The sequence below is a fragment of the Sciurus vulgaris genome (genome assembly GCF_902686455.1).
Source record: "Sciurus vulgaris genome assembly, chromosome: 2".
NCBI classification, from domain to species: domain Eukaryota; kingdom Metazoa; phylum Chordata; class Mammalia; order Rodentia; family Sciuridae; genus Sciurus; species Sciurus vulgaris.
The window spans coordinates 33841667-33861694 of NC_136462.1; the positions used below are offsets into that span (position 1 = coordinate 33841667).

The 20028-nt window shown below is 46.0% G+C and overlaps 1 protein-coding gene across 11 annotated transcripts in view; it reads right to left on the reverse strand.

The window, feature by feature from the left end:
- Positions 1 to 295: 295 nt before the first annotated feature.
- Positions 296 to 20028, reverse strand: part of SUSD6 (sushi domain containing 6) — a 95215-nt gene continuing 75482 nt past the window's right edge. For all 11 annotated transcript variants that reach the window (XM_079127133.1, XM_079127142.1, XM_079127141.1 and 8 more), the window contains 4 exons: positions 11111 to 11308; positions 9940 to 10078; positions 6352 to 6779; positions 296 to 4373 (listed from right to left, as the gene is read on the reverse strand). In XM_079127133.1, coding sequence (XP_078983259.1) covers positions 4348 to 4373; positions 6352 to 6779; positions 9940 to 10078; positions 11111 to 11308 — 791 coding nt within the window. In that variant the 3' untranslated portion in view covers positions 296 to 4347. The remainder of the gene's footprint in view (positions 4374 to 6351; positions 6780 to 9939; positions 10079 to 11110; positions 11309 to 20028) is intronic.

Below are 20028 nucleotides of genomic sequence, written 5' to 3' on the forward strand. Positions count from 1 at the left end.
CCTCCCGGCACGGCTGACGTTCCACAAAGGCCCAAAACACAATGTCTAGTGTTCTGCTGAATCCCAGCTTGAACACAGGTTGGCATCCTGAGAGCACCTGAACAAGGAATAAGGCAACGACGCCGGTGGCCACACTCCCTTGTGCCACAGCCCACCTCCCCACTGCATCTCTTGCCAGGCACCCTGCCCCAGAGTCAGTGCTTCAACCCTTCATGAGCTCATGCACACATCTGTTCTTTTCAATGCAGGGATTCTGCAAAAATCCTCTGGAAGGATCACATCTCCCACAACTGCCTCCATAAGAATTTTTTATTATTATTTAGAAATGCAGTTATATACATAGAACAATTAAAATTAAATTAAACTTTGTACAAATATTAAAATACTATCTTCACACCCACTGCAATGTACAGGATACCAAAAAATATATATATAAAATAAAATAAAGCAAACCCAAACTGATTGAGTGACATCCTGCACAGTCAATTATGCATGTGTTGTCTGAAACCATTACATGAGTACCATTCTGCAAAGGATCCCAGAGTGGCGCAACAATCTTAAGAAGCTGGGGCAGGGGTGGGCACTGCCATACAACCCACAACCATCTCACCTCCCTGCTTGGCAATCCAAGTGCTTTGCCCTGCATCCCCTCTGGCTAACTCTGCTCTTGGCAGAGGGCTCAACACTGGGGTTTTTGTTCAAAATTCTACTAGGGTTTCAACTGGAAATTAAAGAGTCACTTCCCAGCAAAGCTGGGCCTGCCACCTTTCCCTCTCTAGGAAACCAGCTATCATACCACTCAGTCCAAACATCTGCCGAGAAAAATATTCTGCAAGCCCTGCAGGAGGCCCAGCAGGCTCCACAGGCCCACAAGAAGTTCTTAGCCTTGCTGTCCTTGGCATGTGCACCTGGAATTCACCTGTGAAGCCTGTGTCACTTCCCTTCCAGCCCCTTTTTGCTCTTTGAGAAGGGGAGAGGGGAGGAGGAAAAAGTCTAGAAATGTCTGCAGCATATTCCATTCTCTATGAAAGGATGTTCCCCAGAAATGGAAGCAACATTGTTATGTAGGAAGCAAGTGGTTCGAGCACTCCGTGGGCATTAGGAGGAAAAGGCCAAGTGCCATCTATCCCCATGCCACCACTCATGAAGCAGGAAAGGTATACCTTTGTCCATCTTGCCGCCTGGTTTCTCCACAGAACTTTAAAGCTGGGGGTGGGAGGAGGAGGGCAAGTTGAATGGGAAGACAATCTTGGTTTAAGTTCTGTTTGCAAATGGAGTGCTTGTAGAATGTACATTGAAATGCCTCATAAAACCAAACTCACAAAGTGGCCAGGACTCGGCCCATTTCACAGTTCACATCCAGTGAAACAGGAGCACAGCACACAAAATACAGAAATGGCAAAAGACAGAGCCTACCTGCTAAACTAAGGCATGGAAGGGACGGAAATTTTAAGTGATTTTCACCATATTCTGGCTCTTAAAATTGCTAAAATGTGACTGCAAGTCACCAGGATATAAAACCTGCACTGAGTCAGCTCAAGTGTGCAAACAAAACGAAACAAAACGTCTTTCTGTAAGTCCTTTGGTGCTGACCATTTCTCCTGGACAAGTCTGCAGGGCTCCCCCAGAAATGAGCTCAGGAGAGCACGGCTGTGGCTACTGTTCCTTCCCATCTGCTCCAGGCTTCAGGCGGCCTCCTAACAGTCTGCCCGTGACACTGGCCCTGTCTCCAGCCAGGCCCCACCTCAAGGCAGCTGTGGAGTCCCCAATCCCTTGACAAGGGACAAAGCCCAAAAGGCCCAGGAACAGTAGCACATGGCTGATGGTTAAGAAATTGCTTTGGGGGAAAGAGAAGTAACTGTAGGAAGAAACTGACCCAGACATCAGGAGCAAAGCAGGCAGAGCCGCAGCGCCTGCACAAGCCCGGAGCCTCGGGAGGGCAGCCTCCTCAAACCTGAGGAGGGGGTGGCCCACTTGTTCAGGCTTCTTACGTTCCTACCAGGCAGGCAAGCCCGGGCTTGTGATCCCCAGAGTGGTGTCAATGCACGGCAAGAGAGAAGGAGGCACCAGAAGGAAGGCTGTTCGTTTTACCAAGGGCCATGCCAGTCACCTATGTGGCTGAATAAACCCCACACAAAAAGTGCAATCTTTCAGGGGGCAAAACCCCAGAGTAACCAGATAGAAAAGGGTAGGATCTTCCATTTAAAAAATATTCTAGAATAGAATCCAGGTTTTGAAAGACTGGAAAATAAAAGCTAAAGGCTCCAAAGTGAGACTTCAGCTCTCTCCTACCCACTTCCCCCTGCTCTGTCCTGGAAGAAGATAAGGACGGCACCAGGGTGCAGGAGAGCCCAGGGTCTATAAGGCAGCGGAGGGCCTCAGGACCCCTGGGGAGGGGGGCATGCCAGCGACTGCCAGGAGGTGCGTCTCACCTCCCTCAGGTGTCAGCCTTCTAGTTCTAGCACCTTCTCACCTCGTTCCCAGCTGGCCACACTTGCCTGGACTCGAGGCACAGCAGCTGGTGCTCCTGGGTAGGGGACATGTGGGAGTGTCCAGCAGGCACTGCCCTCACCCTGAGAGGAAGGAAGATGAGGGGAGGCAGGAGGCCGGGAGTGACCACGACCAGGGAGTAAAGTGCGCTGTGAGATTGGAGGCAGAGGAGGAGTGGGCTGGGAGGTGGCTGCTCCCCTATCTTCAAGGCCACCCACACCTGGAGCTAACCCTATTAAGTCAGGTACTGAAAATGCACTGGGCCTTTTATTATTTTTACCACCCCAGAGGCTCAGGGGAGGAGCAGAGGTACAGCACAGGGTCAGCTTAGAAGTTTCCCAGCCCCAGTGCTTCAGGGGATAAAAAAGCAAAAGCAAAAGCAAACATTCCTTAATGCCACATCTATCTTCTGAAGATGGGAGCAGCCAGTCGGAGCTCATCCGCCCAGCCTTGTTAGCATTCAACACAGGGCCAGGGGAGGCCCTGGCAGAAGTGGCTGGAACACCCCCTCATTACCAAGGGCCCACACCCAGGCTTCAGTCTAAAGGGGCCTTGGCAGTCAGGCTGCTGGGCACTTACTGGCCCACCTTAGCCAGTTAGGCCAGGTTTGCTATGAACCATTTTTCAGCTCTTCCCTAGGGTGCAGGGAAGACAAGGAGTGGCTTGCCAGCCAGGATTTATGTAGGGGTGCAGGGAAGGGCAGAAGTAGGAAAAGCAGTGGTGCAGCAGGGCACAGGTCACTTCCTGGGCACAGTTACTAAGGCACGTGACCGTGGTGAGGAGGATCCTCAGGACCGGGCTGGAGCTGCCTGCAGCTACCAGGGGACTTGGTCTGTGCCTCTTGGCCTCCCCTCCATCACCACAAACTCAAAAAGGGGCAACCTGCCCAGACTGCCAGTGACCAGATGAGCATTTGATGGCATCTCAGCAACTCTCCTGCCCTAGGCATGATGTGCCTCAGGCCCCTGTGGGCAGCCAGGAAGCCAGAGCTGCCTGAAAGAAAGCTCAGGAGGCAGCATGCAACTTCCCCTTATCCAGGGAGACAGAAAAGCGGTGGCCCAAGCAGCTGATCTGGAAGCAGGAAGTGAGAACTTGCATATTAGGAAGCGAACTATTATCAGTCACCTTCCTTCTCTCCCTCAGGATCTTCTGGATGTTTCTGGAAACTCTCAACTTGACAGAGCGAAAGGCTGCACCTGAGCTGGACAACTGGGTGCCAGGACGGCTTTGGCATAATTTTCCCAAATCCTCCATTTTTAGCCAAGGAAATGTGCCACCAGAATCAGCCGAGGGCAAGCCCAGGGACCCACACTTCTGCCCCAACGAGGGCCACTCCTCCCTTGGGAGCTCTCACTCTTGGACATGTTCCTGCAAGGGGCAGCAATTCCAGCCCCAGGCTCAGGCCCTGTGTGTAGGGGCAGCAGCCACCAAGGCCTATGGACAGCAACATGCCTGCATGACAGGGAAATTGGAGGGTGAGGGAAGGCACAAGTAAACACGGTGGCGCTCAGGCCCACAGGGACTGTGGGGGCTGCCACCAGAGAGCTGGCTGGAAGGGACCCAGAAGCTCAGGAAAAGGGAGAGTTCGATCCAACACATTCAAATATGTCCCTGACAGATGGGAAGGCTGAGCCAGGCACAAAGCCAGCTCCTCCAGCTGTCCAGGCAGATGGCGAGAATCTTCCTTGAGTTTCCAGCGAGGTGGTCTGCAGGCCTTCAGAGACACACAGATGTACAGGTGGCAGCTCAGGTGTCCAGGTGGGGTGGCTGGAAAGTACAGGGTGCTCAGACCCAATGGGAGAGGGAGGAAGGGCAGAGAGGACCCTTGCAGAAAAGGAGAGAGGCTGGAGGCAGCCCTCATGCTTCTTTCAACAGCGGGATATCTGCAGGAAGACAGGGAGGGAAGGACAGTGGTTATCCCAGGGGGTTCCTCCATTGCACTTGTGATCCATCTTCATAGTCCCTTACAGATACACTTCAAGGTAGTCAAAAATTCCCAGCCTCTTTCACAGGCTTTTCTGGTTCATCCCTCTTACTGCCTGTGTGATAAAATCTGAACATTTGTCCTGGTATTCAAATCCTTTCTAGTCCCAACAATAGAAACCTCCTCTCTGCCTCTGCTCCACTGGTCCAGTCATTTCCATTTTCTCTCCTAAACCCTCCCTCCACAAGGTCCTGCTTAATTCTCATCTCCTCCTTAAAGCCATCTGCCAGCTGTGTGACCTTGGACAATCGCCCCCTCTGGGTTTTGGTCTTCTCATCTGTCAATGGGAGGCGGTGTTAGACAGTGCCTCAAGCTCCTGGCATCCTATGATACCATCAGTCCTGGACAGCTCAGGCCTGGCCTGCCACAAACTCCCTAACCTTCATGTTGTGTTATTGAGCTCTGCGTTTTGATGAGAACCCTAAAATTCCTTGTTCCACTGGTTCCCTCATACAGGCCCCACCATCTTTCTGACTAACACTCTATATAGCAGAGTGTGTTTCCTATTTCTTTGTGTCAGTTTGGAAATCTCATCCAGCACCAAGTGTAAGATGGGCTCTCAAAAATGCTTGTTCAATACTAAACAAAGCAAGGCTGTGAGGAAGGGCAGAGCAGGGTACCTCCTTGGCTGCTTAGGGAGGACAAGGGCTGCAATTTGCTCTTAGACACATCTCCTAATACATGTGGTTGGGAGTCACTGGCCCCCATATCCAAACCTGGGTCAACTTTTGAGGTCCTTTGCCATCTCTCTAGCCAATCAAGAAAAAAGAGGGCAAGCTATTGATAGTTGGGAAACTGCAAACACGATCTGTGTTCAAAAACTTCCAACTTTCAGACACTCTTAGTGTGAGACAATCTTAGTGAGTGTCTAAAAGTATGAAATTTCCTCTCAGGCTCTCTGAGTATAGAGGGTGTTGTCATCGAAAGGGAAACTTCTAGGCTTAGTCTACATCCTGAACTATAATGGAATTTCCCTCTAAGTTATTTTATAAAGTGAAAGGCTCAAGTCCAAGGTTGAACCTCTAGACTCCATCAAATGCAGAAATGTAAGGGGGCAGTGATTTCATTTCATGGGTAGTTTGCTACAAAGGAGCAAAAGGAGCTAGAGTTACCTGGGAGCAGCATGGCACAGTAGGGTTAGAAACATAAGTTCTGGAGCCAGAGCCATCGGGTTTATCTCAGTTGTCATTTACCAATGGGCAAGTGACTTACCTTTCTTGAACCTGTTTCCCCATTTGTAAACTTGGGATGGTAATAAATGTCTACTCAGGATCATTGTAGGTTTCACTGAGATAGTACAAGAAAACTAATGAGCACAGAACCAGGCATGCAGGCATACTCCTTTTTTTTCTTTTTCTTTTCGTTTTTGGAACTGGGGATCAAACCCCAGGCTATGCAAATAAATGGGAGGCAAGCACTTTGCCCCTGAGCTGCACCTCAGCAGAATTGGGCATGCTCTTTATTATTCAGAATGAAGCTACAATCTGCACTGGAAGAGACAGACTCCTGTTTTCCTTGCAATAGAATCCCAGGTCTCCTTATCATTCCTGACCTCTTGGGAACATAAAAATTACAATAGGACACCCCGCCCCCACCCCACCATCCATCTTTTCATTTAGCCCAGCCTGTGGTCATCGACAGCAACAGAGACTCCAGACCATCAACATTCACAGGCAACAGTGACTGCTCTCCCTACACAAAGCCCAAAGTCCTACCTGGTGTTCTGAGGGTGAAATCCTATTTTATAGGCTAAAGCCCTAGGTATTTTCTTTCATTGCTGAAAATATACCAATGATTAGAGGACCATAGTCCTTCCTCACTCCCAGCAAGGACTCCAAACAACTAATAATTCCTCCTGTTCAGCATACACCACCTACCATCTGTGTACTCCTCCGATGTGAGGGATAAAAGGCTTTGTATGTCGCTATTCTCGGAATCTGCCACTTCTTTGTGCGCCAGTCGGCTGCTCCCTGAGCCCGCTGCCCAGGAAGAGGTGGTTGCCTGATGTACCATCACAGTCTCTGAGCCCCGGGAGCCCCAGGCTTCACATAGTCCAGACTGGCCTGGGGTCTCATCCTCTCCACTGGCAGAGGAGCAGGCCCCCTGGCCCTGCTGCTGCGGATCCCTCGGTACATTTCTTCCACTAGGCCCAGACCCTTCTGACAGCACAATCTGCACTCTGTGGTCAGCCGGTGGCATGCAGTGACCGGAACTGCCATACACAGCCTCCTCATATGAAGGTAGTGCAACCTGGACTCCATCCACCATAATGGAGACCTGGTCCCCAGATACTCCCTGGTCACGCCTGGATTGGAAGAGAAAAAAACAAAGAAAGAATCAGAATAAACACCCAGATAAGTAAAAAAATACCATAATGCCAACCAAAGCCTTGAATTCTAAGCATTTATTATGTACCAGACATAGCACTAGATGCTTTAAACAAATTGACAGGGCTGAGGTGTGGTTCAGTGGCAGAGCACTTGACTAGCATGTGTGAGGCCCTAGGTTACAGCCCCACTACTGCAAAAACAAAGTACACTAAAAAAAAAAAAAAACCCACTTTACCAAACCGGATCCTCACCAAGAATGCAGAGGAGGGCTGGGGATGTGGCTCAGTGGTAAAGTGCTTGTTTAGTGTGCACAAGGCCCTGAGTTCAATCCCCAGGACTGGGGGGAGTGTGGTGGTACAGATGAGGTTCAGAAGTTCAGTAACTTGCTCAACAGTCAGAGCTGGTAAGAGAGGGACATAGGACTTGAATCCAGTTCCACCCAATTTCAGAGACTGTGTCCCTAACCTATGGGTACATAGGCATCCAGACTTCTGTGCAAAAGCTAAGAGCCTAAAGAACTAGAAACAAAGCCAGCACAGCTAGGTGAGAAAATAAGAGAGTGATGGTGGCACATATCATAAAATACTAAAAATTCCTATCTTGTTTGGGAAAGGGAGCCCTGCCATACCCTAGACAAGTCATGCCTGTCCCAGCTGCTTCTGCTCCACACCACCCCAATAACCACTATCCTGACTAGCATGGAAATCACTCCTTTGCTTTCTAGTTTAATCACATTATTGTCTAAATATGAATCTTTTATTATGAATCTTTCAACACTAGTTCTGCACATTTTTGATCTTTTACGAATGGGATACAGGGTAACTTTAGGTGTTAGGTATGTCTTTGGCTTCTTCAGCTCAACGTTATATGTAAGATTTATCCACAGTTGTGTTACACACATACATATACCCTTTTTTGGGAACCATCTGAAAGTAAGGTGTGTAGCATGTACCTCCTCAGCACCATTTCTCCTATGCACTTGCAGCAACAGCATATGCCGGAAATTCACCACCAGTATAACACTGTAATAAGGATTCCCCAGACTAGCCAAAAATAGATCCATTTCAGCTGCAGTCCCTTTTGTTTTCATCTAGGATCCAATTAAGGATCATGCACTCCATTTAGTTGCCCCGTTTCTTTCATCTCCATTAATTTAGAATAGTCCATTTAGTTTTTCTTTTATGACACTGACATCTTTTGAAGAATCCAGGCCAGCTGTCCTGTGGGATGTCCAATAATCTGGATGTGCCTAACCATTTCTTCAGGACTAGAATTCAAGCTAGTTTTTGCCAAGTTTTGCCACACAGGCAATGCTGTGTCTCCTCAGCTCAGCATACTATGATCCGATCTTCTGAGAGACCACACTAGTTTTGCTGCACTGTTAGTAGCTCTCAATTTTCTTACATGAAATTGCAGATAAAATCCATGTTAATTTAAATAATTAAATTAGGATTAATTTAATTAGGGTGCCCTTAGGATGAGAGAAGTGGCACCCTTAGAGGTTTCTAGAAGGAAGAGAAACCTTGATGGCGAGGTGGCATAGAAAGCATGTGCATGTGTGCTGGCGTGTGTTTATCTTTTGCTATTCAAAAGAAATTTTTGTGGTTTAAAAAGTAATACATGTACACAGTACAAAGTTTAAATAGGGTCCATAATGAAAACCCAATCCCCCTTCTACTCAAGTCAGGCAAAAAAAAAAAAAAAAAAAAAAAAAAAAAATCAGGTGGTCATTTAACAGACTTACTAGTTAAATACACAGAATATAAGACTACTTAACCACTTAACCTAAATGAAATGCACACTAGATCAGTGGAAATAGCTGATTCTTTCAAGTAAACAGTTCCCTTAAAATCCTCTATTCTGAGGAATGATCTCACTGATAAGCAGATGATGACACTTAATGGGGGGTGGGAGTGGGACAAGAATGGAGGAAGGAGGGACTGTATAGAGGGAAAAGAGAGGTGGGAGGGGTGGGGGGGAAGGAAAAAAATAACGGAATGAATCAAACATCATTACTCTATGTAAATGTATGAATATGCAAATGGAATGCTGTTACTCCATGTACAAACAGAAACATGTATCCCATTTGTTTACAATAAAAATAAATTTTAAAAAATCCTCTATTCTATTAACTTTTAAAAATAACTGCTACTCTTCCCTCCAAAGCAAAATAAAAGGAAGAAAGAAAAATCACAGAGTTAAATTTAGCCCGATAATTATCTGTAAGTTCTAAACCTAGAGTATTTTATAGAAGGTTTAGTTTGGCCCTCCTTGTATGACGGTGACTGATGTGGAACTGTGAATGAACATAAAAGGTGTATTCAAGGGGCAGTGAGGTAGCCACCGGGGATGACAAGCAACCCGAGAGAGCTGTGATAGCCCAGCGGGGAAAGTCTGCCATCGGAGACACACTCAGGGTCACCGCCATCAGGGTGGCACCACTGGTTGCCCCCAACCCCTGCCACCTCTCCCAACACAGCCTGGCATGGATAATGCACTATATTAGAAAAAGGAGAGTGATAAATGCAGACAAGAAAACCTACTTCCTTGGTTTCTTAAATAGTGTAGTGCAAAGGTTCTCAAACCACAATAAAACCACTGAGAAGCTTTCTGTACATCAGGGTTCCACTCCAAACCAAAGATCCATTCAGGAGTAGAAGCCAAGAGTTCAGGGCAGGGGCTGGTAACACGGGTGAGTATCACCATCATCTGGAGTGTCTCATTCAGGCAGTCTGGAGCAGGGCCTGGAAATATGCATTCCTAACAAGCTCCCAGTGATGCTGCTGCTAGAACCACACTCTGAGAGCTACTGATGAAACAGAAATGACATGGCTTTGGAGTTGAACAGGTTTAGGACCAACCTCAGCTTTACGTCATTTAAAGGTAAGACCTTGAATGAATGGCTCAATCTCCCTGAGCCTCAGTTTCCTCCCTCAAATGCAATGTTCCTAGAGAATTGAGATAATGTATGCAAAGCATCAAGCACAGTGCCAGGCACACCAGGGCCCTCCCTGTCCACTTTCCTAGGACACGTAGACCTGGTAGGCCACCAGCCTCCCTAGGCCAGTCAAAAGCCGGCACCCACAGTGATGCTTGCTGCCTGTTCCAAAGCAGCACCAGAGGTGCTGGGCTCACCTGCTGTGATGGAAAGACTTCAGCTTCGGCTGCAGCAGCACAAACAGCACCACGAGGAGGAGAATGAGCGCCACGGAGCTGGCAGTGGAAGCCACTATGGACAGTGTGGGAACCCCAAGTGATGTGTGGGTTTCTTTGTCTATGAAAATAAGCCATTGTCAGAATCATTTTGTACCCAGACACATAAAACATGAACTTTAAAGCTGATACAGTTAAATGCCACCTGCAGAGTCATACATAGATATCTAGTGGCTATACCTTTTCAAGAGGACAATGGAGATGGCCTATGTTCACATGGTACCCCTGGAAAGGGAACATTTCCTTCTGTTTCCTGAATACTAAATGTTCCTCACTTCCAGACTTTTCAATACTTCTGATGCTAGCTTACTTAACCCTGGAGAGCTTACTTTTATAAACTACTCTGATCTTGCCTTCCATAGTAGGTTGATGAACATCAACCATTAAAATGGGCATATGGTTCCACCACATCGAGTCACCCATGTTCTCTCCCCATGGCAGGATAATTTAGAAGAACTGAGCTTCAATAAGCCTCTGCAGTAAGGTCCTACAGCTTTGGCTGTAAATGAGGCTGATGCCCACCCTCCTCTGGGTCGTCACAGGCTCAATGTGTTCTGTTCTAGAAGCCCACATATAAAACACGAAGATGGTCATGTTCTCTTCTCTTCAGGTGGCTGAATTTTCTTGTCATGTAAGATAGAAGGAGGCAGGAGGGAAGAAGGGGCCTCTAGAGTCTAGCTGGACAATAGCTCCATAACAAAACAGTCCATTTTCATCCAAGGAAAAATGAAAGAGACCCTGAAGGTGTTAGCATCACACTCACTGTGCTAGTAGAATATGGTCAAAGGTCACCAGGACTTGGCTAGGCAAACAAGAGATCCTGAACATCAAAGGGGTTTTACATAGCAGGGCAGATGCCTCAGTAAAGATAGGGAGCCCCTTGGTGGCTCAGTGGAATCTAATGGGACATGCACCAGCAACCCCAGTGTTTTCCACAAAGATATGAAATCCCAAAGGAAGGGAAGCCACAGGGCATCAAGTATACAGCTGTGCTGCAGCACAGCCATGTACACTCTGAAGGCAGAAGGCGCCACTTCCCAGGAGCTGAAAGAAAACAGAAGCCCAGAACACCCTTTCTCCTCTGCAGACTGACCCTCATTGAGATGGCAGCTAATCTCCATGGCCGGCTTCCACTCGCCATTCTTACACGTCAGGTATTTGTAGTCACCCTTCAACATGTAGCCTTCTGCACACAGGTACTCGATGACACTGCCTGCTGTCAGGGGGTCTCTGCAGGGCCGGGGGTGGCAGATGTAGCCACCATTCTCTGGCTGCGGGGGCAGGGGACACACTGCAAAGACAGAGAGAGCAGTGAGGCTTTTGGTGGGTATCTCCTCTCGATGACACGATGACATGGCTCTGAGGGCCTCAACAGGAGCCCTGGAATTTAGGGTGCCACTGACAGGGAAGTCCGCTTGAAACATTTCCTCTCCCTCCCCACTGTCTTCAGAGAACTGTATCCACAACTCAACAGGAGATATGGCTCTTTTTCTCTTTTGGTACAGGGGATTGAACCCAGGGGTGCTTCACCACGAGTTACATACCCAGTCCTTGTAATTTTTTAATTTTGAGACAAGGTCTCAGAAAGTTTCTGAAGCTGACCTCAAACTTACCATCTTCCTGACTTGGCCTCCTAGGTGGCTGGAGTTACAGGCGTATACCACCTCATCTGGCTCCAACCCTTTTTATTTTTTATTTTGAGACAGGGTCTCTCTATATTGCCCAGGCTGGTCTCAAAATTGAGGCCCTCCTGCCTCATTCTCCCAAGATGCTGGGATTACAGGCTTGCGCCACAACTCTCAGCTTGAGACATGGTTCTGAGTCAGAGTGAGAGGAGATGACAATACTGTTAGCTCATGAGGAACATCAATGCCAGAAAGAACTCTGAGGAATAGGAAGAATGTTCTGACCTCAGAGGGATTTCTTTTTCTTTTTCTTTTTCTTTTTTTCCTTGGGTACTGGAGATTAAACTCCAGGGCATTCAACCACTGAGCCACATCCCCAGACTTACTTTGTATTTTATTTAGAGACAGCATCTCACTGAGTTGCTTAGTGCTTTGCTTTTGCTGAGACTGGCTTTGAACTTAAGATCCTCCTGCCTCAGCCTCCTGAGCTGCTGGGATTACAGGCAAGTGCCACCATACCCAGCCTCAGAAAGAATTTCTGATGAATTTCTTGGGAGGCTTCCCTACCTCTGTGCACCATTCTCTGGTATCACTTGTCTCTATCCCATAGTATGTCCTGTATTTTTCTGTCCACATATAACAGTCTAGTTTTAAAAACACCTTTACCTCCTGTCTTATTTGTTTATCCTTACAACTCTATGAGATAGTTATCATTTCTCTGCTTTGAAGATGAGAACAACAAGGCCCACAAAAGTGAAGTGATTTTTAGCCAAACTCAAGGCAGGGTGAAGGCAGACTTGGGACCAGAGTCAGGCTGATTCTGAACTTGGGCTCTTTCCACCAGCATATCCTACTCTTGACCCAGGAGCAGAGTAGCTTGTAAGGGGTGCATGTATCAAGTCACCTCCCCTTCATTCCTTCAAACTGATCAGTTAAGAAGATGGCAATGGAGCCTACGTGTGGTGGTGCCCTGGAACACATAGCTGTAGTAATTGAAGAGGATCTGGAAGGTCTGCAGGAGGAGGCAGGTGACCTCTTATTCTCCTGGGGACAGAATGCAAAACTGAAGCTCCACACAGTGCACTGCAGGCTGCAGCCAGCCAAAATGAGAGGGGCCCAATGAGGACACTAAGGGATCAATGTTTGGAAGGTTGGGCTGGAGGAAAGCACGATGGACAGGCACCCACGAACTTCAACTTTTCAAACATCTTAAAATGCAAGATATACCAAATGTCTTCCAAAGGAAATTCAATTTTATTGACTATAACCCACCCCAATCCTGAATATCACAGACATCTATCTGTATGAGAACTGGAATGGTCATTTTCTTTTTCTCATTTCCTCTAACAGGCTTGGAGTGGCTGGGAGTCACACGGCAGTGTCTGACTATCCAAGATAAGGTGCTGGCTTGCTCCAATCCCCTAACCCCTTACAGCCTCTCCCAGCACCACCTCTCTCTAATCTAGAATGTTATTAGCAGGCTGACTGCCAGATGGGTTGGAGGTTAGAGACCAGATAGAAAGAGAGGTGACAGTTTTCTGCTTCAAGCTGCATATCATTGGTCTGTTTTGTTTTTGTTTTTTGGTACTGAGGATTGAACACAGGGGTGCTTAAACACATCCCCGGCCCTTTTAAATATTTTATTTAGAGACAGGTTCTCCGTGAGTTGCACAAACTGGCTTTGAACTTGTGATCCTGCTGCCTCAGGCTCCCAAGTCACTGGACAGGTATGTGCCACTGAACATGGCTAAAGTTGCATATCAGTGGAGATGCCCCATTTTCTCTTTTCTTTCATATATTATTCATTTTTGGTAGTGCAGGGGAATTGAATCCAGGGCCTTGTACATGCTAGGCACACACTTTGCTACTAAGCTACACCCCAGACCTAACATTTTAAAAAAACTGTTAACAAAAAGAGCTAGAGTAGGTGCCAAGGGATCCAGAAGTCTGGCAGTTTCTCTGAAATAAGAGATGAACCCAATAAGCCCCTCAGCTCCCTCTGACCTCCCCACCATATACCTGGGCCAGAGTCTTGACAGGAGAGCCAAGCTGTTCTGGGAACTAGAAGTCAGTGAACTGCTTTACCCCTTCCCTTGCCCTCTTTTGTTCAGGTGGCAAGCCTGCCACAGGCCTCCCCGACTTACTCCCTGGTTCTCCTCAAACTGTGTCTAATTAGCTCATTTCCTGAGAGCAGCAAGGACTCAAAGACAGGACCAATATGCTGGGAAAGAGGTTCTCAGGGGGAAGGGCTGCAGATTCTCGGGCTGTTTCTGCTCTGCTATGTATTTCTGCCTATAAAACCCACATATCAGGGCTGGGGTTGTGGCTCAGTAGTAGAGCACCTACCTAGCACACAGGAGGCCCTGGGTTCGATCCTCGGCACCACATAAAAATAAAATAAAGGTATTGTGTGTCCACCTACAACTAAAAAAAAAAAAAAAATGTATACACACACACGCGCACGCGCACCCCACATATCCACAGAATCTTGAGTAGAACCCTGGAGGTCATCTAGCACTCATTTTATAAGTGAAAAAAAGTAAGGTCTACAAAGAAGTGACTTGCAATTCAATTTAGTTTTAATTCAACTAACATTTATTGATTACTGCATAGGGATCAGTATGCTATGGTTCCCCCAATAAGGATAATAAGATAAGCACTCCTGGCACTTGCAGCCAAATAGGGATATAACATACACTCTCATACACACATTTAAAAAATTATTTTCTTCATGGTTTCTGGGTTTCCGTTTGGTTTAAGGACATTTTCCCTACTCAGAGGTTATAAACATACCCTCCAAAGTTTCCTTGTAATGTTTTATGGATTGGGTTTTTGTTATTTAAATAATACTTTTACCGAAAACAACTTATGGAGAAAAAATATAAGTACATACATACATATATATATACACACACATATATATATGTAAACACACATATGTAAATATATACTATATGAATATAAAATATTTAATATATTTAAATATATACATACTTCATGGGAAATATGTATAACATATACATGTGTATGCATATATATGTACACATACATGGTATAAAGTTCAAAAGAAAGGCTGTATGGCAAAAAGCAAGCCCCTCTTCTGAGCCCTAGCAGTTCAGTTCCTCTCTAAACACATCACAGACTTCTACTGTGTCCTTCCAAAGATACTCTGCATACACATTTATTCTAATGAGTCAAAGAATGTGATTCATGTGCCAAAGAGGACAAGATGAGAGCAGGAGAGATCGCATCTCGAGTGGGGAAACTCACAGTGGCTCTGGGAGGAAGTGGCACCTCAGATGGCATTTCATTTCATCAGGAAGGGAGGTGGCAGTTTCAAGTGGGAAAATGTAGGCTGAACCCAGAGAACAAGTAGCCGAGTTTAGCTAAACTGATTAATAAAAAAAAAAAATTGTCCCAAAAAAGCTGTGAAGAGTGATAAATTTGACAAGAGGTGGACGAGAGACTGCTTAGAATATAGCAACCCTAGTATACTAAAATAAATTCAGTATACAAATTCTTTTATGTTTATCCATGAAGGTCACACAAAAGAAATAAGCATGTCAGGGCCAGTGTCACAAGATGTTCCCTACCCCAAGTTCAAGAAAGAAAAAAGAGGACTTAGAAGGATCAGAAGCAAGTGGAGCAGGTAAGAGCATTTAAGACACCACGAGCACACACAGCACAGCTCTTTGGCCCAAAGAGCAGAGTGGGAGAGTCTGGCCAAGGGCAGGCATTGGAGTAGACCCCTTCAGGGACACCTGGCGTTAACAGGAAAGGGAGACATCAAGGAAGAGCAAAACCCGTGTAGCAAATAAATCACCCAGCTGCTTCAAGAAGCCATCGCTGTCCTGGGTAGGAGGCTAACAAATCTGTAACATTGGGTTCTCTCTCTCTGACAACTCTGAGTCCACAGACGGAATTCAAGTTCCTTGACCCCAAGAGGACGAAGAACTCATCTGATATGGCAATGACACAAAGTTTTTTTTTTTGTTTTGTTTTTGATTCACTGTACACAAATGGGGTACAACTTCTCATTTCTCTGGTTGTACATGAAGTAGAGTCACACTGTTTGTGGATCATACATGTACACAGGGTATTGTTTGTTCCATTATCTTTCCTTCTCCCTACCCCCTCCACACCCCTCATTTCCCTCAACGGGAGAGGGAGAAAGCCAGATATTAGAGAAAAGAAAGGGGGGGGGGCAGAAACAACAAAAACAAAAACTTCTGGCTTCCTCTTTGCATTCCATTGTTCCCTCAGGCACTCAGGCCCCCAGGGTGCACAGGGAGAGGGGATACAATCCCTCAGGGTGCCTGGTGCACAACAGGCATTCAGTGAAAGTGCATCCAGTCAGCTGAAGGATGCAGATGGGAGAGAAGATAGCCTGGCCAGACTTCCACCTCAGTCACCTCAGCCCAATGCCCCTCTCCCAAACCACCAAGAACATTCCTCTGCCCTGGGCATTGTGCTTTTGTTGTTTCAGGGCCCAGTCTTTCAGAAGGAAGAGGCAAAGCAAAACAAACACTTATAGCATTCCATAACAAGCACAGTAAAACAAGCTCCAGGAAAGGCCCTGGGGTCAAAGGGTTAAGTTTAACAAAGGAATAAATACTGGGGTCCCTTCAAAACAAGGTGTGGGGAGTGGGAAGTATGCACTCCCGAAGCCTCTGAAGAATTTGATATTTAGTGCACTTTCAGAAGACTCAACAAAAGAGGTTTCTGGCTGCCAGGCAATCATCAAGGAAACACCAGAGTATCAAAAAGGAACAGAGGACTTCAGAAAATGTGCTGGGTCAAGTATTCACTCAGGTCTGAGATATGTAGCTTTAGACAAAAGCTTAGGTTTCTTAGCACTTAGGACAAAGGGGAGCACACAGAAATAGGTGTTTAATGAAGATACTGAATGAATCAAACAACATTGCCCTATGTAAATTTATGATTTTTAATTAAAATTTAAAAAGTAAACTTTTAGTATTAAAAAAAAAAAAAAAAGAAATAGGTGTTTAATGAAGATACTGAAAGAAAGGAGGGTCAGAGAGAAGCTTTCCTAAGAATTCAAGGGAGAAGAAGTTCCTCCACAGCCTACTCCCCAAACTGCAGTTGTGATCATCAGGAGCACAACTGAGGTGGTCCCCACGGTCCCTGCTGGGCTGTAAATCCAATAGAAAGAGTGGGCCTTCTCCACCCTACCCTCTAGGAAGGCTGTACAGGTTAAGTGTGGCAGAACCACACCCTTCAAGAGCTTAAGATCTAAAGAAGACACAGACACACACTACTGCCAACTCTAAAGTAAACCAATGATATGACACAAGCGCTCAACTGTGAGCTTTTCTATTAGCTAGCCCAGGTATCCTTCCTGGTAGAGACGATCCTACTATCTGGCAAGAGGGAGGGGCGACAGGCTGGGGCAAAGAAGACAGGAGCACAAACTAAGAGGGGTGGGAGAGAAAGGAAAGAAGGGAAATCATCCTAGCACAGGCCACAGAAATATAATGTGGGCCACAGAGGTTGTCTTAAATTTCCTAGTAGGCATATTAAAAAGGTGAAAGGAAACAAGTGAAACCTATTTTAATAATATAGTCTCTTTAACCCGATATAGGGTTATGTTCTGTTAAACCCATTGTAAATTGAAAATATAACTCAAAAAATTAAAAACAGAACTACCATATAATCCAGCAATCCTACAACTATGTCCAAATGAAATGAAATCAGTATGTCGAAGAGACATTTGCACTCCCAAGTTTGCTGCAGCACTATTTACAATTGCCAAGAATGGGCAACAACCCGAGTGTCCATCAGCTGATCAATGAATAAAGAAAATGTGGTACATATGTACAACCTAATACTATTTAGCCATAAAAATGATGAAATCCTGTCATCTGGAACAACATGGATGGAACTGGAAGCATTACGTTAAGTGAAATAAGCCAGGCACAGAAAGACAAATACCATATGATCTTACTCGTATGCAGAATCTTGAAGAGCTGATCTCATAAAAATTGAGAGCAGGGCAGAACAGTGGCTACCAGGCACTGGTGAGAGCAGGAGGGAGGGGAAAAGGGTGAAGGCTGGTCATAGCTGCTCTTCTGCAAGCAGTCCTTTTGCAAGGTTACTTGCCCTACCCTTTGATATTCTAGAGAAGCTGCCCTTAAGTGATTAAGATGTTAACTGCTAAATAACCTTTCTTGAGATTTATAGAATGTAGAACATCTGGTGACCTTCAGATTACATCAGAATATGTATGTAAGTTCCTTCCTTACTCTTCAGTTCTGTACATCAGCTAACACAGAGAATGTAAACTGCTGTAAAGTTTAACTTGCAGAGAAGTAATGTCTCCCTAAAGAACTACAGGGACTAGGACCAGGAGGTCAAGATCCATTGCAATGTGCACAACAGAGAAGAGTGGGGAAAAGGAGATACATGCCTGCTCAGCGACCCCTGCCCCTCCTCTTTTCCTCTCTATAATACCCCTTTCATAGACCCGAGGTCCCCAAGGTATTATTTTTGCCTGGGGGAGGGGCAATAAGGGAGGTGAATGCTTCTTCCCATCTTCTAGGGTGCCAGTCCTTATATAAACCTGATTTTCTTCCCACCAACACTTGTCTCTGAGTATTGGATTCCCAAAGGTGAGCAGTCAGACCAGGGTCCAATAATAAATGAGTACTTACTTACAGACAGATAGTAGAAATAAGTTCTGATGTTCTTTGCCTTTGAGGGGATATTTGGGCACTGGCTCTTTCTCTCTCTTTGCTTTCCAACCACCATAAGGTAAAAAGCCGTGCTTACCACATGCCATTATGTTCTGGCAAAGGCCCAAAGCAAAGGGTCAAGTGACCATGGACTGAAACCTGAGACACCTCTGAAATCATGTGTCAGAATAAATCTTTTCTCCTTTTAAGTTGAATTTCTCAGGTATTTTGTCCAGTACCAGAAAGTTGCCTAACACAGGGCGAGTAAAGGTTAGTGTAGTGGTTAGCAGAATCTTAATGAAGGAGTTCCTGACTAGAACTCAGAGAATGGGTCCGGGGATCTGAAAATAGCAGAAAGAGTCTAGGGAATGAAATATGCAGTTAAAAAGCAGATGTGGGGGTTGGGACTATAGCTCAGTGGCACAGCACTTGCCTGGCATGTGTGAGCCACTGGGTTCAATTCTTAGCACCATGTAAAAATAAATAAGGCATTCTATCCATCTACAAATACAAATTAAAAAAAAAAAAAAGCAGATGTGGAACTATAATATATCCATTAAAAAAAAGGGAGGTAGGGGAAAACAGATATGATAAGAAGGTAGTATTTGGCACTGAGGATCCCGAGCTTAGGACTGTTTAGAAAAGCCCTATATTTATGTGTTTGCTCTCAAAATCCTTTCTTGGTATAATAAGTTCCAATTTTTGTTTGGACCTCAATAGATTATTAGGAGAAGAGAGCCAGAGAAAAAGGTGAAGAGATTACAGAGAACAAAGGCACTCAAATGTGCAATTTATAAGACAAGGAAAATAGTGGTTACTGTCAACAGAGTGTGCCACCCATGCCAAGCACTCTTATAAGTTTTGTCTGCATGAAGCAGGTACTCCAGCCTCTCCATCCTACCGCTAAGGACAAGGAGGCTTGGTGGAGTTGAGAGATTTGCCCAAAGATGCACATGTAAAGGGTAGGCAGTGGTGGATTCAGCAGCCACACTGGCTCAGACTGCAATCTCAGCCACCAAGTTAGGCTGGGAGGTCAGAACACCAGGAAAATCTCCAAAGGTTCTCTGGCTAACCCCTATCCCACCCCCTGCACTCAGCCTGTGCCTTGGCAACACCTGGCTGCTTTGCAAGTGAGAGGAGAGTTAGACTTCAGTGTGAGCTGCCTGGTTCAAATGGGAGGTTTCTCCTCAGTCAAGTGGGGTGGGGGGTGGGATCTCCCCAGGCAAGTTAGAATTTGAACATTCCAGACAAATACAAGGGGGAGAAGGAAGGGTGACCATCTGATTTAGTCAGAAGGTTTCTTCTGAGGCCTCCTTTAGAAAGCTTGGTAGTAACAGTCCCTGCTTATTGACCACAGGGCAGGCACTGATCTAAGCACCTGACATGTGCAACTCCTTTAAGCTTTACAAAAGCCCTGTAAGAAACCTGCTGTTACACTGTTACACAGATGAACAAATACAGCAAGGTCAAGGTCATCCAGCAAATAAATGGCACAGTGAGGATTTGAACCCAGAAGGCTGGTTTCCCACTCCATGGCACTGGGTACAACAGAAGGTTTTGGAACCTGACTTCTCACACATCCAAAACCTGCCAAGGGAGCCTTAGCAAGGAGAGTCCAGTGACAAGGACAATCTGGGTACTGGCTGTGATCACTTGTCTTCTTGGGCTTCAGTCTCAACACATGAAGTCAATGA